A 24,539-nucleotide genomic window follows, 5' to 3' on the forward strand; every position below is an offset into this window, starting at 1 on the left:
AAATAAATAAATAAATAAATAAATAAATAAATAAATAAATAAATAAAATTTTTAAAAAACTGTATATTACTTTGTTTTCTGCAGCCGGGATAAAGCACTGACCAAAAGCAACTTGGGGAGAAAATGGTCTATGTTGATTACCACCCAGGGAAGCCAGGGCAGGCACTCACGGTGGGAAGCCAAAGCAGAAACCACAGAGGACCCTGCTTTCTTAGAAGACCCAGCACTACCTGGCCACGGGTGCCACCACCCTCGTGGGCTGGACTCTCCCACATGAGCCGCTGATTGAGAAAATGTCCCCCACACATGCTCGTGGCCAAGCAGCTGGAGGCAATTCCTCAGCTGAAGCTCCCGATTTTCCAGGTGATTCCCGTTTGTGTCAATGTGAGAAAACCTCACCATCACTGTATCCAGGCAGATGAGGGCACGGTCAACCAAAACAGGGTGACCCATGCTAAGGGGTAGCTGGCCCTAAAATACTCACAGTGCTCAAGCTGGCGATTTACTTTTGCACAAACTAGACTGCCGGAAGCACATCTGCCTCTGCAGCCAAGTCTTTTTTCATACATCCTGCTACTTACTAGAGAAGTCTGTCTGGTCTGAAGAGATGCCTGTCCCACAGGATATGAACTACTGCTAAACGGTAGAAGCATCTGGAATTTCAAAGTCTTTAAACGTAATTCGTCTCCATCAAAGGGGTGAATGCTTTTTGGAAGCTGAGTTCCATAAACACTGTAATTTTACCGTTAAACATATTTACAGGGTCATAAATATGCAAATTTTGTAATAAAGATAGCACAAGTGAGTGATAAATGCGATTAACATTCATTTACAGGAGAATGTGGGCTTTGCCAAATGCTGCTTCCCATAACAGGCTCCGAGTTTCTGATTGCATTAAGTTCCTGATTATTCTCGTCTATCCTAGGATGGTTCGGCACTGGTTCCAGGAAGCCACAGCTTGCTATGAGGAGGACGCAAAGGTCTGGAGGGAGCCACAGCCAAGGCTTCATGAAGCCATCATCCCCAAGCGCACATTCTTTCTTTGCACTTGTAAATTTCTTGTGTTTCAAAGAAAATGATACTTCCCATGTCTTCAGTCTTCCCGGTTTAACGAGAGACCTTTGTAAAAAGGCTCTTCAAAAATGTTACGATGGTTTTGCGTAAATATTTCCTTCCGGAAGCATGTTACTCCCGATTTGGGCGATTGAGACACTCTGCAAAGCTGTCCCGGGGAGACACAGCAAACACGAGTTATGTCTTAAACAATAACTGCTTCCGTCATTATTTTCATTAAGGGAATTTTTATCATTTGATTTTGTAAACAGCAGCTGGCAACTTCTATTGAGTTTTATAGTTCATGAGTTGTCAGCGAGCCTCAGAAAGTCATTACACACAAATAACAACTTTAGATAATGCAGAGGCTCAAAGTCAACCTCAGCTTCTGTCTTTTCAGAGGGTTTCGGATCCTTCTATAGTAAAATATGGCCCTAATGTCCTCCCCTAATACCTTTCTGGACTACTATTAAGTATGTATAATCTGACCTGAAGTCCTAAATTTAAAAACAGGAAGTCTGGGGTGGCCCTGCCGTAATATTATGGAATCCTTCTTGTTCTAAAACCTGAGAATTCCAACTTAAAGAAAAAATTTAAAGAAATATCAGTACTCTCGTACACACAACACACACACACAAATTACTCTGGTTCATTCAGCACTGATAACATAAAGCCCCACCTGGGAACTGCCAGTGCTTCAACAGCGTTCTCACCGGTCAACTTCCTGCTAAGAAACTGAGAAGAAGAGAAATCTGATCTCCGTGGGGTGAAACAAATATTGACTGAGCACTTACTGTTTGCTTGGTGGCTGCTCATACTGAAGCTGTTGTGTTTATGGCAGATAGCATCTTTAAAAGCCACAGTCCATGGAAAACAGAGATTAGGCACAGTAGTTACACAAATAATTACAATTTAGGGTGGGTTTAAAAACAGCTCCCTTATTATAAAGTAATGGTGCTACGACAACAGTCAAACTCATATCTGAGAGGTGAGGTCAGCCAGGGGCCAGGTTAGCTTCAGCTTGTATTTCGTACTCACTCTCCCACTAATGGAATACACACTTGTTTCAGAAACTCCAAGAGTGTTCAATAAACCTTTTTTAACATTAAAAAAAAGAACACTGTTCTCTAGGATAACTTAAAAATAAATAAATAAATAAATAAATAAATAAATAAATAAATGAATAAATAAATAAATAAATAAATACACTTTTTTAACTGCTTATTCTGTTTTCCTGGGAATAGTGATTATAATATTTGGGTGTATATTATATTTTATTCATTGGATATTTTTCCCATGTAACAGTATATACATTTATCGAACAGGCTCTGGTGGTACATGCCTTTAGTCCCAGCACTCAGGGGACCAGAGGCAGGTGGATCTCTGTGAGTTCAAGGCCAGCCTGGTCTAAAAAGCTAGTTCTAAGACAGCCAAGGCTACACAGAGAAACCCCATCTTGAAAAAGACAAAAAAAATTTTTCTAAACAATTTAATTGATTTTTTCAGTAGTTCCATAATATTCTAACACTTTTAAATACCATATCTGTTTTGATTATTTTCTGACTCTAGATATTTATAATGTATAAATATTTATAAATGTATTTATAAATTTCCTTTATTTAAGGAAACTTTGGTGAGCAATATAGAAATTCTTATATTCATGGTCAATTATTTCTTCTGGATGGAATCTGTGTGCTGGGGTACAGACCTCAAATCCAGGGCCTCAGTCTTGAAGCCTGGGCTCTACCACAGCTACCTGGCCAGCCCCTGGTAGGGCTTCTAAAGAGTGAGCTGAAATGTTCTAATTACCTCCCGAAAAGATTCTACCAGCTTCCACCACTCCTAATGAGAAAGTGTGCAGGCCATCCCACATTTTCAACTGTGTCAAATGTGATCCAAAGCAAAAATCATACCTCATAGTGTATGCAGCAGAGAGCTCTTGGCTATGAGTAAATATAATGTGGTTCCTGGTTTTCTCTTTTTTGTTTGTTTGTTTGTTTTATTTTGTTTTAAGATGACAGCTTGATTATATTAAATAGGATTTATATTTGGCAAATCTCTGGTGGCAAACTCATAATTTTCTAAAAAAAAAAACAGTGAATAAACTAATTTATTAAAAAATAATTTTTTAAAAAATATCTTAAAACAAACAACAACAACAACAAAATACTGGAGTTCTCTAATGCAAACCCTTCCTCATGGAAGGGAGGACTTGAAGACTTTCTTCCTCAGGTTACTTGAATGTTGAAAATTGAAACACTAACATGGTGGAAAAGAAGCAGGAAGGCCAGTGATTTGGCAAATAGAGTGGGGAGACACGATAACTAAAGAGAAAAGGAAGGAAGACCTAACCCAAGAGCTGACCATAACAGAGACAGAATACCAAACAAACAAAGAAACAAACAAAACAACACCACCCAGAAGAGATGAAGTATGACCCATCATTAGTGTGCTTGTAAAAATGCCAGACTTCATCATGAGACACCCATTACCATGTCTGGCCTTGAGTTCTTTCGAGCTTGATATTTCTTGGAGCCAAGGAAGCTGCTAGAAAATGAGAAAGTGGTCTTACTGTGGGGCAGAGGGATTAAAATAAAATGAGATATTGAGAAAGATTTTATCTTTGAAGAAATGCATTGTTGGAAGGAATCTGGAAAAGATAGGAAAAAATCTACACAATATTCACCTGTACGCACGCACACAAGGTTGATGGCTGTACAGCTGGAATTCCATGTGTGTGCTCTAGACTGAGACTGCTCACGACCCCAGACCCCAACCCATAACAACAATAACACCTAGGGTTCCGGAACGATGAAAATACGCCCTTTTCTTGGGACACCCAGGGAAGGCTGAAGAGTGGGAGGCATCACTCTCATCGCCACTGCCTCAACAGTGAAAGCTGCTTGATACAGTTCTGTATGTCTGCAAAAATAACTTTTTCTAGCTAAAGAAACAATAAATTGGGTGTGGCTGCTGGCACACACACCTGTAATCCCAGCACGTTGGAGATTAAGGCAGGAGGATAAGCAGTTCAAGTCCAGCCTCAGATACAGGACACATACCAAGTTTGAAAGGGGACTGAACTACAAGAGACCCAGACTCAGGAAACCAAAGACAAGGCAGTTAAATCCCCACGTGTAATAGTCTTCACTGGCTACATGTCATGGGCTGTGGCAGCAGGCAGCGTTTCCCTCCATTAACTAGTTAGCTAGTAACTGGCTGTAAGACTAGTGCTGTGTGCCGGAAACACCGGAAAGTTCTGACTGGGTCCCTCCCAACCCACCGAAATACACATAGAGGACTCAGAGGCCCCTCACTTCTGTCCTGACTTAGAACCCCTCGAAGTGGCAGGCTTCTTGAGGCAAAAAAAAAAAAACTGACTTTTCTCCTCGAGCAAACATGAGAAGATGGTAGGAAAGAGGCTCCAACGGAAGGAAGCCTTCCCCTTCTGTTGTTTGATCTCAAACACGTACACACCCCTCACGTGACTCCACAAAGAACTGACTGCGACTTAAAAAGAGAATCAGCCCCTACTCCTGGCACCAACACGCCCGTGATGCAGTAAGAAGACCCAGTTCATCAAGCAGAAATGAACGCGATTTCTGTGTGCTTTTCTATTGATAAGTTAGGTCTCTCTGCGAATCAACGACTACACTATTCTTTTTCTTTAAATGTGTTAATACAGTGCTGGATATTGAACCCAGGGCATTGCACACGTGAAGCAAGCACTCTGCCACGAGCAACATACCTAAACACACACACACACATACACACACACACACACACACACACACACACACACACACACACAGACAGGAGACGCCCAAAAAGTTTAAGAGAAAGAATAAAAACACATACTATTTTGTTCTTAGTTGGGAAGATGGCTCAGTCAATAAAGCTCTTACTTTGCAGGAATAAGGACTTGGATCCTGCTCCCTGACCCACATAAAAGGGAGGGCACAGTGGCCAGCATGGTAAGCCCAGCACTGAGAGCTGGAAGGGAGGATCCCTGAGGCTAACTGGCCAGCCAGCCTAGCCCAGGCCAGGACTCCGTCCTCACACATAAGGTGAGCAAATGGCAACCCTGGTGACGGACACCAGCCTTGTCCTCTGAACTCCACATGCACACATACATGCACACACATACACACTGGCACGTTATTCTAGCACATCACTGTGCCCCACGCTCCAATCTGCAAACCTGATAGATTAGCCACCCCTTCCTTCCCTGTAATTCCATCTCTTCTCTCCCCTCCCATCTGTCAAGAATTCCACTGCCATGTCATTAATGGAAGCGAGTCTTCCAGCATGCTAATGAAGAGTATAAAAAGACTTTTAAAATCGGCCTCCCTCTGCTCAGAGTTTCTGAGTCTACCCTGTACGCTCCTATCCGACACCATCATTCTCAGTGGCTCCTCGCTGTCTTCCAACCACATCAAAACCAAAGCCAGTTCCGTGGCATTCCAGTATGGCCATGCAGCTTAATGGTTGGTCTCTTGATATCTATGTTATCTCTAGCAACTTAAATGTTCCTCAATTATATTTGAATTTGGAAAGCAGGATCTACCTTACTGCATTTCTTGCAAGATTGAAGCAGTATTTTAAAGGACACTTGCACTGCCAGACACAGAACACACGTGCAATGGCTATTAGCTGCTACACTACTGCCACTCCACACTTACCTCCGTTGCACGCATTCAAAATGCTAAGATAATGATTCCTAAAAAGGAGATACACAGGATTCATTGGCGCCTCTTCTTTACCTGGAATGCCCTCCCTTTCCAGGGGAACACCTACTCATCCATCAAACTTAGCTCAAGTGTCTCTCATATGAGTGTGCCACACACTCCTAGGCAGATCAGCGCTCCTCAGGTAATCTTAAAACACCTCCAGCGCGCTGAGCGGCTAATCTGTTTACTTGTTCATTTCTAAAGCTAGGACACGAACCATAAAAGGTCATGTTTTGCTTCACTAATTCTGCACTCAACAAGCACTGCCTCACGAATACCACGAGCCAAATCAAGTGCCTTGGGTGGCTTTCACACATGTTGGGGGATTTTTACTATTTCGAGTGACGTGAACCACCCTATAGCTGAGGCGGCGTGTCACAGACAGGCAGCTGAGGGCCTGCACTGCCAGCCACGCCCTTGAGGAGCCTAACCTTGGTTAAGCAGCTGCCAATGACTGGAAGCATTTAACTGTAGCATAACCAAAGAACATGGGGCCAGTTAACAATACAATGGAATTGGATTAAGCGCACTTAATTGACTAGAATTTAACTACGTGTCTATGTTCATTTGGAACTGGGATGGGGAAGGGGTTATAGCTATTTTCTTCTTCCAACTGGAAACTGGCCATGTGGAAGTATGAGGTGAGACATGAGTTCATGTCTGCCTTTTGAGTGTTCCCGGATGCAGTCCTTGGTGAGTGTCCTCTCTCTCTCTCTCTCTCTCTCTCTCCTCTCTTCCTTCCCCCCTCTCTTCTTCTCTTTAGTACATGTGGTACAGTCTCACTAAATCACTCAGGTTGACACTGAATCCCCGAGCCTCCTGTCTCAGACTCTTAAGTAGCTGAAGAACCAAAGGCATACCACTGTGCCCAGCGACTTCTCATTTTCAAGGATCATTTTGTTGAAATGTTTCTTATTCTGAGACTTGAGATCTAACCCTCATATACAGTTATTCCCATGTAATTATTGCTAAAGCGATTTCACGAATTGCCGTGGACTCAGGATTTGAAACGCAAATCAACTAAGAGCTCTCATGAAATAAAATAAAATTGCCTATTTCTAGAACAACACCCCTCAAATGAGCCATAGCCCATAAAACACTTACACTTGAGCTGTTCTCAAGTCTAGTGTCAAGTCTCTTAAGAATTGGCAGTGAGAATAGGAAAACAGAACAACTGGTGAAAGACACACGGAAGCCAGCCTCTTAACCAGGGGTCATGACCCCGTGAGGGCTGCAGAGCTGAATGGGGGTTGGGGGAGGAGGGCGGGAATCATGAACATTTTGACAACAAGGTTTCTGAACACGAAATGACCAAAAGCCCTGAAAGTCAAACGCTGTGATGAATTTAGTGCTCCTGCCAGCACCTGCACAGTCTGCTTCATCCTGCACGCGCAATATACACAGCGCCAACAGACACTGCCTGAAACACATCCATGGCACTCCTCGGCAGAAAAGCATCAGGCTAGTACAGCTTTGGAGTATACTGTTTAAGAGGCTTGAGTTTAGATGACATCTTTGTGGCTTTGAGGATAAGAATACTTGCTGCTCTTGTAGAGGGCCCAGGTTCAAATCCCACAACTAACTGCGCAGTTCACAGCTGTCTGTAACTTCAGTTCCAAGAGATCCTATGCCTTCCTCTGGCTTCTGTGGTATCAAGCATGCTTGCAGTGTGTGTACACGAATGCAGGCAAACACTTATATATATAAAATAAAAATGTAATTCTTCAAGAAATGCAATTTGAAAATATTCTCATTAAAGAAAATGGTGGGCTCAAAAACTGCTGTCTGAGTTTCTGACTTGGAGTTTCACAAAAGAAAACATTAAATGAATGTTGGATCGGGGTTAAGACAGAAATCCCAGCATAAAATCCCCAATTTCGGTGACCCTAAACATTCCCCTGCCATTTTCTACTATGTATTTATGTAAAAGCAACCATCTCAGCACTGATGATTATAAAAATAGAAATATCTATCCACGCTGAAAAACAAAGAAAGTGTTCTATATCCTGCAGTAGCAAATATTCAGCCAAGATCTAATTCAGTATGTAAAAATAAACATTCCCATCCATCTAGTTAGTATGAATATTTTATCCCATGGTTAATAAGTGATAGAAATATATATATATATATATATATATACACACGCGCACACACACACACACACACACACACACAGGAATTATCTACAACTTACTACTAGTCATTTGATGTGTGCACGTTTTATATATTAGTATATTTAGGGTAACAAAGAATACTCGGGGAGAATAGAGTCATGCATAGAAGCAGCTTAAGCCTCCCATAAGGAACACACTGCCTGAGTGCCCCGGCCTCTGTTCAGTCACATGCAGATTACAGCCTGGGTCTTTGCTCAGCCTGCTCTGTGCTGGTCCATGTGCTGGTCCATCAGAGCGGCACTGGGACACGGAACGTGAGCACCCCACCTAGAAGCAAAGGAAATGGCTGGGCCTTTGGTGGACACGGGTCATGAGGAAAGGTTTCCTCCATCTGTTTGGCGGACGGTTTATTTTTGGCAACTCTTAATGAATGAGCGGCCAGGTTTCTTGTAGAGCAATTTCTATCTGTTGCTGCAATCACACACACGGAGAAAATAGCATTCATTAGCCCTCAGGCTCTCCACAAATAATGATGCAGGCAGCTGTAAAACAGTATCCCCTTGCAGGTACAAGTCACAGAAAGATTAACAACCCTTTTGAAGATTGGCTCAGTGTGGCTCCTGCTCCCTGGCTAAATGGACCCCATTATATTTGTGAGGAGTCATTAAAATCTGCACCTTTAGTGTTTTCTTTGTGAAGTTTAAACCCCACTAAGTAATTTTGAGATTTTAGAGTGAGTCGTCCTGAGCTCAAGATGTAGCCTAGTATGTTCAAGGCCCTGGGTTCTATCCCCAGCAGTGCAGACAGGACAAAATAAACAACAAGAAGGGGGAAAAAAGTTTCTTAAAATGTATAACTTAAGATCGCTTTAATCCCCACACTGGGAAGGCAGAGGTGGAGCTCTGTGAGTTCTGGGCCAACCAGGCTGCACAGTAACAGCTTGCTTTTAAATAAGCACAAATATGCAAATGCCTGCTTCATAGAGATGAGTAAGTCATAAATTAAGGAAGTTAATTTGTCACTGATTTAGACGGTAACTTGTGATGAACAATAGCAGCGTTATCACAGCGGCTCCGCTGGCTCGGCTCGTTGTTAAGGAGCACTTCCTGAAAACCCTAACAGAGTTCACTCTACAGGCAACTTGGCCCTCACCTCGATCTCACAATGAGCTTAGGAAACAGGGTTGCGGCTGACACTCCCAGTTCAGACTGGAAAGCGGAGCACCACACCACGAAGTGGGTCATCTGAGATCTCAGCTGATAAGCGTGCTTCCCTGTTATCGGAAGCCTGTGTGCAGAAACGAATGGGGATTTGCAGAGTCCAGTGGGAAGGCGGCCGCCACCATCCAATCAGAAGGACGGTGGTACAGATGGGTGCCACGCAAGGCCAGGGGACTGTTCCTTAGGCTGGGAGCTTCCTCTACAGCACCAGACCCCTCAGCTCTGCTGGGTTTAGCCATGCTCATGTATAGCAAGACTTTCTGATAAAGGACTCGGTGTCAAGATGTTCTTTCTTCTCCCACAGACTGAAAAGAAGCAGCCCACTGACCAGTATGGGCTACTCACCATGTCTGAGCAGTGCTGAGAGCCATGATATATTATTGAGACGAAAACAAATACAAGGAACACTGATGTTCGATAACCTGAACATGATCCTATCTAGTTGATAAATACGTTTTAGTTCTGTTCTATTACTGTGATGAAAGACCACAACTAAGGAAACTTTTAAATGAAGCAGCATTTACTGGAGGTTTGCTTACTGTCTCGAGGCATTAATTTCATCATGGTAGGGAGCATGGCATCAGACAGGGAGGCAGGCATGACACTGGAAAGGTAGCCAAGAGTTCACATCTGATCCAAGGGTGGCAAGGAGGGTGTGGAAGACTGGGCTTGCCACGGGCTTTAGAAACCTCAAAGCTCATCCCCACTGACACACCTCAATCAACAAGGCCACACCTCCTAATCCTTCCCAAACAGTTCCACTAACTGGGGACCAAGCATTCAAACATATAAGCCTATGGTGGCCATTTTCAATCAAACTATCACAAATACATTTATAAATATAAATTCAAGCCAGATGTGAAAGTGCATCCCTATAATCCCAGCATTTGTGGGAGGCTGAGGCAGAAGGGACTATGCTGAATGTGAAGCTGGCTTGAGCTATGCTGTGAGTTCAAGGCCAGCCTGGACTACAATGTGAGACTTGGTCTATAAATAAATAAATACAAATGACATGATTTGGAATGGTGTGTTCCAAAATAGTCACACTAGTTATCTTTGTAGAGAAGAGAAACTACGTTCTGATTTACCCAATTCTGTATTTGTAGGATGCAGGATGCTTTAGTAACACCTTCTTGACATATACCAAGATGGATCTTCAGAGAAACTATAGACCTCTACTGCCATAGGATTAGCCCGAAATGACTGTCCTTTTCGAAGAGAAATGTACACTTATGGGGGAAATATAAATGCCTTCATAACTTGTGGGTATAAAGGAGCTCTTGTCTCTGATACTCCCTTTTCTGCCAGGGAAGGGTCATTCGCAGGAAGGAGAGATACAGGCCCAGGCAGAAACAGTCACAGGCTTCCAGGGAGACTTCATGCGCACGGCAACCTGTCCTTGTGTGCATCTGCCTATGCTCTGCCAATACCTCCCTTGCCCTAGAAGCATAAGTCCTATCCCTTTGTTTATCCCTTGCTGGGTCTCATGATGAATATGCATGGCTCCTGTGTGTTCTTTGTTGCTGTTACTCTGTCCAGTGTAAGTTTATTCAAGTCTGAAGTTATTAAACCTTCACAAGGAAGGGAAAAAGTTTAAGGTCTCCCTGTAGAGCGTTTTAATAACAATGAAAGTTATATGAGTGGAGCCAAGTGTGAGAGAGCCCACCACTCAGGAGGTCGAGGCAAGAGGATCAGTAATTCAAGGTTGGCATTAGCATTAGCTGTGCATATTGAGTTTTGCTATGATGGGGACTATGTCAGAGAAAGAAGATAGGAAGGAAGGGAGGAGAGAGAAGAGAGAAGGGAAGAAAAGGGGAGGGGGAGAGGGAAGGGAGAGAGGAAAAGACAAAAAGAGAGGAGAAGAAAAAGAAGATAAAAATGTTACATATAGGGCATTTAGAACAGGTATCAGATTCCTTCCATTTAAGTATATCTCCACCAGGGCCAACTCTTCCTTAATTCATTCCTGCCCAGCATCCCATCCAGGATACAGGATACACTTAGCCTCTCCCTCAGTTCCTCCCTCACAGAGCCTATGTGCCCTTAAGTGAGTTACTGCTACTTCCGGGACCAGAGCTCATCAGCTTGGAAGGCAGTCACCTTTGTTGTACACTTTACCAGTTTGTTTGTGTAACATTGTGTTTCTCCCAACAACACTCTGAAGGAGGCACTGCTATTATGATTCTAATGGCAAGGAAAATGAGCCAGGATCAGATTGGGTAAATTACCCAAGGTTAACCTGCTGCAGAATGACTGGTCCAGGATTCCCGGGGCTGTGCTCTCAGCTACTGTACTCCTTAAAACTCCAGGTATGAACCTGGTAAAGTTTTCTTCTTGTGGCGAGTCCTACCATACCTGAACATAGCACCCGCCATTAGGAGAATGGCAGAGACATCCAGAAGATGGATGGCCACATAGATATTGAAAGGAATGATACGTGTCGCAGCACACAGCACTCCCTGTACATTACTTCACGACGGGATCCAAAGGACTACCCAATCAAAACTAGAATAAAATGCTGGCCTAATTATAGAAATGTAGATATTTATTTACAGATTAGGTGCCTGAGAAACACAGATAAGTGTGTATAATTAAAACTCTGCAGGAAAAAAAAAAAAAAATGGAGTCGTAAAATTGTTTAAATATAGCCTTTTGGTCACACATTTGTAAGCACACTACAAAAGCAATGGCACAGATGCGCAGGTAACCAACCAGGCATTGACAATGTGAAAGCATTCACGGACTTTCCCTCATCGTAACACTGCACTATGAAAACTGTCCTTCGAAGGGGCAAAAAAACTTAGGAGGCATTACCAGATAAGAGCCACCCACTGTTCGTAATGCTGAAGAAAGAAGAAGAAACAGTCAAATCTAAGCCAATGAACAGAGCCACCACCAATCCTTTCAAGAGATATGGTGTGGCCCATGTGGATGAGATTCAAGAGGCAACGGTGGGTCCTGGTGAGGCTGTGGTAGGTCTGATACCTACTGGTACATACTAGAGTCTTTTCTGTGGGACTTACCTTAAGGTAGTGTCTGAGAGAGGGTCGTGACAAAAGGGATAAACCCTCTCCTTTTGCTCCTCCTACCAATGTGACTCCTCGTACAGAATCCTCTGTTCCCTGACACTGATGCTTTCCTGAGTTCCTCACCAGACATATTATGCTTGAGCCTTCAGAACTATAGGCTCAAAATAAATAATTTTTCTAAATACCTAGCCTTGGGTACTTCATTAAGGCAACAACAACAACAATAAAACAAAAAAACGAACAAACAAAAAAAACTAATACAATCATGGTAGGATTACTTACACTTTCTATTTCTTCAAGTCAGTTTTTAAAAGTTATACTATTGTAGAAATATGTCCGTCTTGTATATTTTTAAATAGACTTTTGTAATATTGTGTTCTCCTATTATAAAACTATAGGCCACTGTGCACAGAATGTAAATATTTCCAAATACTGTGTATACAGCTTAATGGTATAGTGTATGCATATATGAAGCCCTGGGTAACACATGCTTGTAACAGAGTCTATTAATGTACCCAGGAGAAAAAACACAGCATAGGAATTACAAACAAAGTATGTGCTTTCAAGACAGATTAGTTAAACAAGGCCATCCACAGTAACAGAAAGGAAGTAAGGCTTGGGATGGTGAAGGAACCCACAAGCTATGAGACAGATAAAGAAAGGAACACAGAGGTGGACAAGTGTTGTCTAGCAGTGCAGACACAGTCTCTTAGGAAGTCAGAGGACCAGATGAAAAGTCTGGATAGGGTGCCTGAGAGAACAACCTTTCGGCCCCCTTCTGGAAAGCCAGCCTTGGGGTTCCATCATAGTCCCTCCTGGGAAGGACTCCTCTCAGCCAGAAGGCCTGTCTCTGGGGAAGAAAGACAAACAGAAGGCAAAGCTGCCATACTCTGGGGCTTGGGGTGTTGTTTTCTGAGCCCAGCCAAGTGGTACTGACAAAGCGGCAAGATATGAGATCAAAGTCGACTTCCTTCCTTTTCTTTTCCTCCCAGGTTTTCGGTGTTCTTGAAATGTGGCCCAGGATGGCTTCCAACTCACAGTTCCCTGACTTAGCCTCCCAAGTGCTGTAATTACAGCTGTGCATCTCATCTGGTGAGATTTTACTTCTCTGTAACAAAAACAACCAGAAAACAATCCTAAGAGAGATCGCATAAACATTAGTGAAAAAAAGGGGACCATGATATCAGTGCAATGGAAGCATATGAAATGTGAACCTTTACAGCAGAGTATTTTAAGTAATGCCCTACACGGTGACATTCATACCATGGAGAGGAAGAACTACAACCACACACATGCCCCCAGTTGACTTATAATGACAGGCTGTCTCAGTCAAAAAGCCAGCGACTTTTAACAAAAGGCAACAGAGTCCAAAAGGTAACTGTAACGCAGGGGCAGTGTCCTTATCTAGCGTGAACAAGACCAGTTTCATCCCCGGGGTCGTAAGCCAGCAAAAATGAAACATATTTGGAAAAGAAAGAACTAGGAGTCCCAACTGACTTTGGAAAGAGAAGAGTGGGAGGAGACCTGCCTACTGAATGTAGAGTTGGGACGTGGTGGCTCATTCAAGTGATTACAAGTGGGTGGGGGCAAGAGGACCAGTTAACCCAGGCTACACAGTCAGAGCGCCAGGATTGCCTGGGTTACACGAGACCCTGTTTTAAAAGAAAAAGAAAAGCATAGTAATTAAGACGGTGTCTTACCGGTACAAATACGCTAACAAATGAAACACAAGAGGTGGCCAGAAATAATCACGCATTTCATGAAAGCAAACCAGAATATCGGCTTTAGAAGAGGGGCCTGGGGCTACAGAGACTGCTCAGGGGTTAAAGGTGCACACAGACCGGAGCTCAGTCCCAGCCCCCCATGTCAGGCAGCCCAAGCCACCAGCAACTCCGCTCCAGGATATTCAGAACCTTCAGCCTCCTCGGGAGCCTGCACTGGTGTGCACGCCATCCGCACATGCAGCCCACGCAGGCACACCTGCACACACGAAATTTTAAAAAAATAGAAGTAAGTCCTTAAAAGAAAAGCCTATTTAGAAAATGAATGCAGTTGCAGTTGTTTTAAAAACCACAAATGTACCCTCAGTATCCACAAGGTCAAAAATAAGTCTCAACTTCCCTCTTATCAGGGTGTGACAGCACGCCTTTAATCCCAGCACTTGGGAAGGAGAGACAGGCGGATCTCTGCGAGGTTGAGGCCAGCCTGGTCTAAGTAAGTTCCGGGACAGCCAGGTCTACACAGTATGACCCTGTCTCAACAACAAGAACAAAACCCTTCCACATCCAGAGCAAAATCCAGAATGCTTGAGAAAACACTGGTGAGGGTGCATGTCTCCCTGGCTTTGGAGGAGGAGAGGATCGCCTGGAGACCAACATTAAGTCACTGTGTTAGTCAAGCTGGTTCAGGCCGAAGTTTTACAGAAGTTCTGTGGAGGCAGAGGCAGAAGGACTGCCGTGATTTAAGGCAAGACTGGTCTATGTGGCAAGTTTCAGGCCAGCCAGAGCTACATAGTAACCTGCCTCAACAGCATAAATTAAATACAAATATTTGGTCCAGGTGAACAGATCAAACTTCAGTTTGCCAAGCAATATTTTTGCAAATGTCAAAACACAAGCTATAAGTGGAGAGGATTATAGCTGTAATTTAGCAGACAACCGGTTAATACAAAGAAAGCACTAAAAATGAAAACTCACAAGTCAGTAACAGACAAAGACATGAGTAAAGACTTTAGCTAAGAAAATAGCCCGTGAACATGTGAAAAGCTTTTCTCTCATTAGCAATCAGTCATTACAAATTAAGACAAAATACCATTTCACTCAGAAGACTGCTTCCCCCAAAAGTGTCTTCATGGCAAGTGCCAGTCACACACACTTAAGTCTCCGGCCTAGGCCTAGCTATGAAGGTGCCTAGCTATGAGGGGTGACTACATTTCCCAGTCTCCTTTGCAGCAATGTGTGGTCATGTGACTCATCAGTTTCTTAACAGTTACATCAGTGGAATTTATAGGTCCTATGGGCACTTGGACTTCAAAACCTTGTAGCTGCTTTTTGCTTGCCATAAGCCAGGATACAAACAAACTCAAGGCTGAGTTCCAGGCAGGCAGCCATGTTCAATCTTCTAGGCTCTGGTAGCACTACAGAGTGGAAGAAGTGTGAATAATTTAATGGAGCAAAGAGATCCTAGCGGCCTGGACTGCACACTCCACAGTTAGGCGAGCAGAGTCTTCTAGGGAGGCATGGTGACAGCGTAGTTCTAACCTCAGCACTCCAGAGTCCTAAGGAGAGAGACCGTGTGAGTCTAAGCCCAGCCTGGGCTATTCAGTGGCTTCTAGGCTATCCCCTGACACACTAAGACTGTCTCACGACTACAATGATAATAATAATAGAAAGATAAATATAAAAATAATAGAATACTAATTTACTTATTAGTAGCAGTACTGCTACTGCTGCTATTATTATTATTATTATTATTATTATTATTATTATTATTATTTAGGTTTGTGGGGTTTTGTTTCATTCTGTTTCAAGACAGGGCTTCTCTGTGGAGCCCTGGGTGTTCTGGAACTTGATATGTAGACCAGGCTAGCCTCAAACTCGGAGTTCTGTCTGCCTCTGCCTCCTAGTGCTGAGATAAGGGTGTGCCACCACGTCCCGCTTTCTTTCTTCTTATTCTAACAGTATAGCTTCTGTCTTAGCTAACATATTGGTCAAGTCTATGTGCTTTTCATAATGTGTGTGGTATTCCCATTCCCCTTAATTCTAGCAGACACCTAGAGCAATTGGACACGAAAACTACAAACAGCTCAAATTTAATACAGAAAGAGGAAGTAGCCTGTGGTATTTTCATGCACTGGAATACTATATACCAGAGAATGTTTGGCATAGAAATTAAGTTAGAGATACTGATGTTTAATATTGACATCATACTAGTAAATAAAAAATGAAAGTCGTAAGAATATATACTGATTTTTTACCCAGGGCTAAAGATGAAAACTACATCCTTGTCCAGAGTAGATAAATACTTTCCCACTCACCTACAACCTTAGCCATCTTTACATTTCATATTAGGAAAGTTACAAATATACATGTGTAAATATATGAAAATCACATACACAACAATCATCAATTCATGGGCAAATCTCATTTTAGCTATATTTCGGCCTAATTCCTGCCTCTCTATGGCTATAATGAAAAAAAAAACAAAAACAAAACCTCCAGACACTATCATTTCAATCACAAATACCACAGTATGTATCCTTAAAAGATAAAGAGTTAGCCAAGTGTGGTGGCACACACCTATGATCCCAGCACTCTGTGAGGCAGAGGCAGGAGGATCTCTGTGAATTCAAGGCCATCCTGGTCTACAAAGCCGGTCCAGGACTGCTAAGGTTACACAGAGAAACCCTGTCTCAAAAAATCAAAACAACAACAACAAAAAGATAGAGTTGTTAGCTATGCCAAATTTATATTATTCAACTTAAAATGTTTATTAATTCCTCAATACTATTAAAAACCCAGCTATCAATATATATATATATAGTTATCAAACAACTTTATATATCAATATATCACATATCAAAGATATAAGAGCAACTATAAGAACTATAGTGAACCTTTAAAGAAAACAAATGATTAATACTAAGTTCTAAACTGTTGAGTAAAAGTATGAAGAAAAGAGATATGTCCCAAAGAGACAATTTCTAGGACACCGGTAACTCAGGGCTCATCTTACCCTTATTCTTTTAGCTGTAAATTAAGTTCTGTAACCGCCATGTTTTGTTTTGTTTTTTAAAAAAAAAGGATGGAAGGAAGGGAGAAAAGGACCATGTGTACCCGCCCTTTTCTTCCTCCCTTCCTCTCTCCCTCCCTCCAGCCACCTTCTGTTAGCTAAACTCAAAGTAAGGAAAAACTAAAGTGTGTCCCTGAGTTATAAGTGTGCAATGGCCTTATGGACAAGGTTGACTGTCTCCACATCAACACGGAGACTATACTTGGATTTCCTTTGCCTGCCCTCATCCTCCAGGAAAGTGAGGCTGAACACAGATCCCTGCATTAAGTCTCAGGGCTTGCCAAGAGCCAGGCATAGCAGGATCAAAAATACAGGAAGGAAGAGCCGTACCAAACAAACAGAACTCTTCCTGCCCATTATAGATCTTTGTGTACATGTGACTTTGTCTCCTTATCTGGGAAGAGGCCACAATGGCAGCCACACACCCTGAGCACCCAATAATGTTAGGTTATGATTGTCTTTAATTAATATGACCACCATTTTATAGACCCTTTCTTCTCAATTATTATAATTCACCATGTAATAAATCCTATACAAAAACCATTGTTAAGGTCTACAATAACACACCACGTATACAAGTTAGTCAACATTTCTCCAAAGAAATTTACTCAGCCATTACTCACCGTTAGGACAGGACACTGTTCCCTGTCCCAAGCCTTTCTAAAGAAGTTACAAACAATCTCGATTCAGCCTAACGCTGTAGTCATACTCGGTGGGGGACTCTAGCTAATTCTGAATGATCACCATGTCAATTTGGACTATAAATGAATTTTTATTTTACACTCTACTCTCCTCATTCAATGAATGTTTAATGATGCCCCATATGGGGGGGGGGATGCATAAACAGTGATGTCATAAGACAGCACTCTTAAATGAATCAGAAGCAACCTGGCAATATATGAAATTCTCACATCTAACTTTTAAAACATATGTAGAAAGAAACCTCAAAAGTTAGTTGGGTGTGGTTGTGCATGCTGTAACCCCAAATCTTGGGACAGAGAGACATGAAGATCCAGGTTCCAAGCCATGTTTGGTACACAGCAAGTTCAAGGCCACCCTAGGCTGCAGAGTGGAGCCCTTTCTCAAACACTAGGGAATTAAATCAGTGTGACTTTACTGCCATCCTAAGAATACTTTGACTCACGAGTAAATTAAGGGCGTGGTCTATGGTTTTTCTTTTCCAGGTAGCATCATTAAACAGAAATAGTGAAAAATGAAAAACAAACTCCTAAGCAAACATGGCCTCGGAAAAACCACTTTAGATTTAGTACCTTGCACTTGAATGAAAAAATGATGACCCAGAACAAAGTCCACCTCATGAAGAGTTTAGGGAGCTAGAGATAGCTCAGTGGTCAAGAGCACTCATGGGTCTCCCAGAGGACCTGGGTGAGTTTCCCAGCACCGACATAGTCACTAACAACCATCCAGCGCCCTCTTTCGGCAACTTCAGGCACCACAAGCATGTGGCACACAGACATACACGCAGGCCAAACACCAACACGCAAAACAAAACAAAACAAATCTCCCTTTTTAAAGAGCATTTCTTTCTTTTGCACAGGACTCAGGTTCAGTTCTCAGCAGGCACACTGCATGGCCTGTGACTACAGCTCCAGGTGATCTGACTCCCTCCCCTGGCCCGAGGCACCTGCACGTGTGACACATGTAAATTCAATGCATGCGCACACACACACACACATGCACACACCTAACAAGAGCTAAATAAACCTTATGAGGAGCTTGGAATCTGTCTGTTATTCCCACAGAATTCCTATTTTTAACGCCAGTAAAGGCCCACGTACTTTCTGGGGCTAATTCAAGACCTACCCTGTATGCAATCCATTCAAGTAGGAAGATTGGTATCTAGGTGGAGATTAGGTATCTAGGTTTCAAAAGAACTATCTAAATCAGAAAATAACAAGAGGTAGGTCAGATACAAACGAAATAATTATGCAATGACAATGGCCAACATTTATTGAGCATTTATTGTGTGCCAAGCCTGTGCTAAACGTTTCCCACAAACCCTATGGCAGCCTTAAAAAGACAAGATGCTACCATTATTATCCATGTCTTGTAGATGAAGAAATTACCCCCGAAATGTTACAAGTATAATTAGCAGCAAGGAGAGAGCTAACACCAAAGCCCGAGCTTAAACGCTGTGCCCCAGTGCCCAGTCTCTTCCCAAGAGACGTCAACAGGGTGGGCATGTAGGTGACCAATAAATCAGAAAATAACTGTGGATCCAGAAATAACAATGCTGTCTATGTAACTATCTATCACCCCAACTTCTGCCTTCAAACTACCAGAAGCCAACAGATTAGAAACACAATTTATTTTCTTAATTTATCAACTCCATAGCCAGATCAAAGTAAGACGAGTCAAGTACAATGTCACACACAGGGCCACACACCTGCCGTCTCGGTACTTGGGGAGCAAAGGGAGGAAGATCAGCAGTTGAAAGTCACCCTCAGTTATAGGAAGACCAGCCTGTCTCAAGAAGAAGAAAAAGAGGAGTAGGCGGAAGAAGGAAAAAGACAAGACGGACAAGGGTCTGACACAGCCAGCTCTGAAGCCTGCATGGGCGCGCAGGCTGTGCGTGGCTCCTTCTGGCCAACCCAGGAATTGGAGCTGGAGTTTCCCAGCCTGCAGAGTAGCCCTACCTTCTTTCAGAAAGACATGCTTTACTCAAAAACATCTCCATAACTGTTCCTACTGCTCAGTGCAGTAGTTTCGTAATTAGTTTCACCAAAGCAGCAAGCAAAGTGTGTGTACACATTCACCATGCTGTTTTCTTGACCTTAAAGGCTGCCATGTGAGGCTCTCTCTGCAGTACTGTGGTCCCTCAAAATGATCTTGATGAGGAGAAAACAAACAAACAAACAGAGATAATTTAATGACTTGAGTTGTTGTTTTGGTTTGGTTTGGATTTTTGCTTTCTTTGGTCTAACTATGAGTCCTTCAGTGAACAAATTCTCATTGGTAAGCATTCCTCCTCCATGTCCTGTGAGAGAAACCTGAAAGCAAACCATTATTCCTCAAATAAGATGGACCCTGATTCTCATCTCAAAGAGGTTATAGTTAATTGTACACTTACATATATATATGCCGTGAGGTCTCCCTACATCATCTAAGTAACTGGGTTGTGCAAAACAATGTTTGCAGTCCCTCCCAACCATCAACTTTTAGCTCCTCGTTGAAACAGTTGTCATTGTCCATTCCAGGCTATGTGTCACAGTAAAGCAGGTTCCATGACCTCCCTCTGAAAGTCCACGGCACTTTCATGGTTTTAAACTGTGTTTCCTTGTGTTCCATGTGGCACTGGAATGTACTTCACGTATCTCAGGTAGCAGGCTGCTGAGAGACAACAGAGTTTCCTGGGGCTTCTTGCACGTGTCCAGGTAGAGGAATGTGGAGATTCAGGTCAAGTTCCCAACTTAGAAAACAGTGCAAATAATGGCTCTCCATTTTGAACACCGAGTGTGTGCTGTTTAAAACCAGTGTGTCTCATTAACTGCACCTCATAAAACACATCTCTTATTGCTCCAGGGTTCCAGTGAGGTAGCTGACCCCATCCTTTCTCTCCAGGATTACCCAGAGCCATCCGTAGGATCCTCAGACAGTCCTCACAGCTCCTGTTAGCCAACTCAACCCCTTCACTGCTCCAGCTGATAACAAGTGGACATTAACAGTCTGGAATTTCACACGCTTATGGTTCTATTTGATGACCCACAAAAATGAGATTTTTCTCTGGGTTCCTTCTTTCTATGCCCACCCTTCCTTCCTTCCCCGCCTTCCCTTGCCCTTTGTTCAAAGTCACGCTGTCTTTGAAATTTCCATCCTCCTGCCTCAGCCTCTCCAAGGGCTCTCTTGATGCTGTGTCTGAGATGCTGACTAGCATGTATGACATGACCAGACTCTGGACTCCAAGTTAACATGTGACTTTCGGTGGTGGCCTGGTATGCTCTTGTCCCTGACTCAACTGTTCTTTACATGTTCAGATAACTCCTACTTCATTTTACAAATTCCTCCTATTTTGATCTGACCATAGTTTTATTTTTCTATACTCTTTATTCTATTATAATTTAATTTCTCAAGAACCCAATTGACATTTTATGGAAAGAAATAAAAGCAAAGATGATTCCATCCACATAAGGACAGCCAAGAAAAAAAAATGAAAAGCTTGAGCATTTTATGAAGCAGTTAAGATGAATTTTCATGACATCTTCAATGAGATCAAAGACCCTGAAAACTAAGAAAATCTAAATTCCTCCTAGATAAGACAAACCACACCCCAAAGGGGGGGGGGAGAATCATGGAATTAAATGCAGTTATGGCTTCACACATGAAATTACACATTATGACCAGAGGCTGACGATAGCCCCAGGTAGTCTGTTCTCAAAACCTTTGCAGGCAGCCCCAGAGATAAAGTCTACAATCTTGAGTTATTTTCTTAGATCAAAATACTATCTCAGGAATTCTGAGGTAAATGCAATTGTTATCAGGGAAATAGGAGACAGCAAGAAAGAACAATACCCCAGAGTGTTGGGCTCTAAGTTGGAAGGTGAAAAAAAAAAAATCTATAATGGGAACAGTTCAGAATCGCCCATTCTCTGGCCTAAGCCACATAGAATTCACACACGAGGCTTTATTCCCTGGGAACAAACCTAATGCATCCAACAAAGCCAGGTTTTTCCTTCAGCAACAGAGGAGGCGAGTTTCTTTTGTTTAGTATCAGATGAAGTAGCTAGCTGGAATTAAAAGAGTAGCTTATTCCAAAACAGCAAATCTAAATCCTGGCCTGGCACCCCTCAAGGAGGCACCCCTCCAGGAGGCAGCACGGAAGTGAAAGGTTAGGAGTCCAGAGATAGTTTCCCTGGCTCTCCTTCATAAGGGGTCACAGGACAGCTGGCTTTATGCCCTGCAAACTGTCATTTCTCTCACTCTCTAGGGAGCTACCAGGAGCACAGGTGAATTTGTGAGTGTCTCTTGGCTGGGACTGACCTCATCAAATTAAAATACCCAATTCCCATGTTTACACAGGAGTAGAGTGATCCAAACTCCCCATCTATCTCTCTCTCTCTCTCTCTCTCTCTTTCTCTCTCTGTCTCTCTCTCTCTCTCTGTCTATCGAGCGTGTGTGTGTGTGTGTGTGTGTGTGTGTGTGTGTGTGTGTGTATGGCCACAGGGCAGGGCCAGGTAGGGCAGGGCAGGTACACTGAAGTACTAAACCTAAGAACTGGGTGTGGACAGTGGAAGGGACTAAAGCAAAGGTCTCTTTTTGTGGAACTGAATTATTTCAGAAATAGCTTGCACCATGTTCACAATTTTTCCCTTGATTTTAGATTTGATAGATTTACTGTAACAAACCCCATTGGCTGATATTTAATAAATGAAGAAGGTTTATACTCTCAAGTATTCAAATTATCACAGGACTTAGAAGAAATTAGGTAATAAACGGGATTACAGGCAAATGGCTTAAAGTGAGCTAGCCAAATCAGGAGAGGTGTATGGAAGTGAACTGTGCCCGGAGGTGCTCCACGCAGCAGGAGAACCGGATCTCCCTTCTGGAGAACCTGCACAGGGAAATGGTGACTGTCAGCAGGAGCCCTGGCCTGTGGATGGAAGGTTTTAGCAGCACTGGCCATCCTGGGGGGAAGAGTTAGCCAGAAAGTGTGTCTGATGGAAGGGAGTAAGAATTTCTCTGCTAACACAACTTTGACTTCAATGATAGTTGTTCCTGGAACTGTAAACTGATCTTCATTACAGGCAGAAAGAAGTCTGTGTTTCAAAACAAACAAACAAAAACACATAGCGTAACCCCACTGGAAAGGTGAGCCCCGACATGTGTGTGGAGTTTGCCTGAGTTGGTCCTGAGTCCCGCTCCCACTTAGGTGACCCAGGACTCCCCTGCCCCTAGTTCTCTTCAGGACTCCAGGCATTTTCACAACTTGGCAACACAAAAGAGCACTGAGACTCCAGCCCTTCCCAAGGCAAACTCAGCTGGTGTCAGCTCAGCAGCCCTTTCACAGCACCCGCACAGGTGTTGATAAAACAATTTTTTTTGAACTTTGCATTAAATGCACCACTGGACAGCGGTGATCTCAACATTCAATCCATTGTCTTGATCAGGAAATGCAGAGAGAGACCACACAGGGGGCCTGAGGGTGAGGGCGGCAAACACATGAATGTCTATTAAACACTCCAGTGCAAAACAAAACACTTGAATTGGAGGAAAAACTATTTTTAACGTACGAAGTACCGAGAGCAAAAAGGCTTAATCAACCTTAATTAGGTTGCCTTCATTAGTCGACTATGTAAATGGACTGAAACTACTTACTTATATATTCAAGCCTTCATTTCATATGCAAGTGCCCTCCAGCAAATGATAAAGCAATATCCTCGTGTGAGTGTGAAGGATGGCTCTGGATTCCAGCTATAAAGGAGGAGTCAGATTCCAGTAGTCGCCGTGGGTTTAACTGTCAGGGTTTTATAAAGGGGGACTCGCCCTACCAAATTAACAGCGAAAAGTATGCTTGTCTGACATAGCCTTCGCTCAATGAGACGCTCGACCACTGAGTGTTCAGACTTTACAAAATGACTCCATAGAAAAAATATGCTGTGACAATGATTTCCCACAAAAAGGATGATGGTAACATGACAACTGGGCAGGAACTCCGGGCGCTGCCTTCCTGCCCCAGCCGATCGCCAGCTGAAGGTGATTAAGTTCCAGCCAGTTGTCTCCGGGTTGGGAGACCGGAGCTCCAGCCTGGGGAAGCCACCTGGTGTCCGGTCCCAGTGGGTCTGATCAGGTTCGGACTGGCTTCCAGGACGCCCTGGGGGCTCAGCCGGGAGCCGAGCCGTCCCCCTCGCCACCTTCCGCCAACGCAGACACCAAGTTACACACGGAACTCCCGGAGCACAATGACAAGCAGGCACACAAAAGGAGCGAGGCAGCCGCTCCCATCCTTACCTTTGACTTGACTTTCATACTCGGCGATGATCTCTTTGTCCTTTTTGAATCTGCTCGGGGTGGACATTCTCCGGGCTGTTCCGGGCTTGCTTTCAATGGGCAAGTTCTTGTGGGGTGGTCACCGGCCAGTCCGCTCGGAAAGGCAGAGAGTTGCACTCCCTCTCGCCGAGAGGCCAGAGGCAGCACCCGCGGGAGGGACCGGAGGGACGGGAGGAGCGAGAGGAGGAGGGAGAGGAGCGATCAGAGCGAGCCGGGCGCCGGCACCATGCTCCGGGCTGAGCCGCCGTGGGCGCTGGCGAGCGGGAGCCCCAGCCCGCGAGGCCGGCCGTGCGAACTCGGGCGAGCGAGTGGCTGGGGGGTCCGGGGTGGGGGCGGCTCCCGGCCGCTTCCTCTATGGCCGCGGGGCGGACGCGGGGATCGCGCCAGCGCCGCGCACCATTGTTGAGACCCTCGCGGGGGTCGCGCCCCTCGGCCGCCACCGCCTCCTCCCTTCCTGCCGGAGCCCCGGGGCTGGGACGCCGCCGCCGCTGCCGACGCCCGGCAGGCCGAAGGGATGGCAGTCCCCGCGCGAGTCCGATCGGCGGGGCTCGAAGGGCGGCGGCGGCGACGCGCCTCGGACGCGCCCGGTTCAGCCCC

At 43.9% G+C, this 24,539-nt stretch overlaps 1 protein-coding gene across 2 annotated transcripts in view; it reads right to left on the reverse strand.

Annotated features, from left to right (window-relative positions):
* Srgap1 (SLIT-ROBO Rho GTPase activating protein 1) overlaps positions 1–24,247 on the reverse strand; it is a 260,889-nt gene extending 236,642 nt beyond the window's left edge. For both annotated transcript variants that reach the window (XM_055611990.1, XM_055611989.1), the window contains exon 1: positions 23,904–24,247. In XM_055611990.1, coding sequence (XP_055467965.1) covers positions 23,904–23,970 — 67 coding nt within the window. In that variant the 5' untranslated portion in view covers positions 23,971–24,247. The remainder of the gene's footprint in view (positions 1–23,903) is intronic.
* Between the last annotated feature and the right edge of the window lie 292 nt (positions 24,248–24,539).

The sequence above is a fragment of the Psammomys obesus genome, unplaced genomic scaffold, assembly GCF_907164565.1.
Source record: "Psammomys obesus unplaced genomic scaffold, mPsaObe1.curated_primary_1811, whole genome shotgun sequence".
NCBI lineage: Eukaryota > Metazoa > Chordata > Mammalia > Rodentia > Muridae > Psammomys > Psammomys obesus.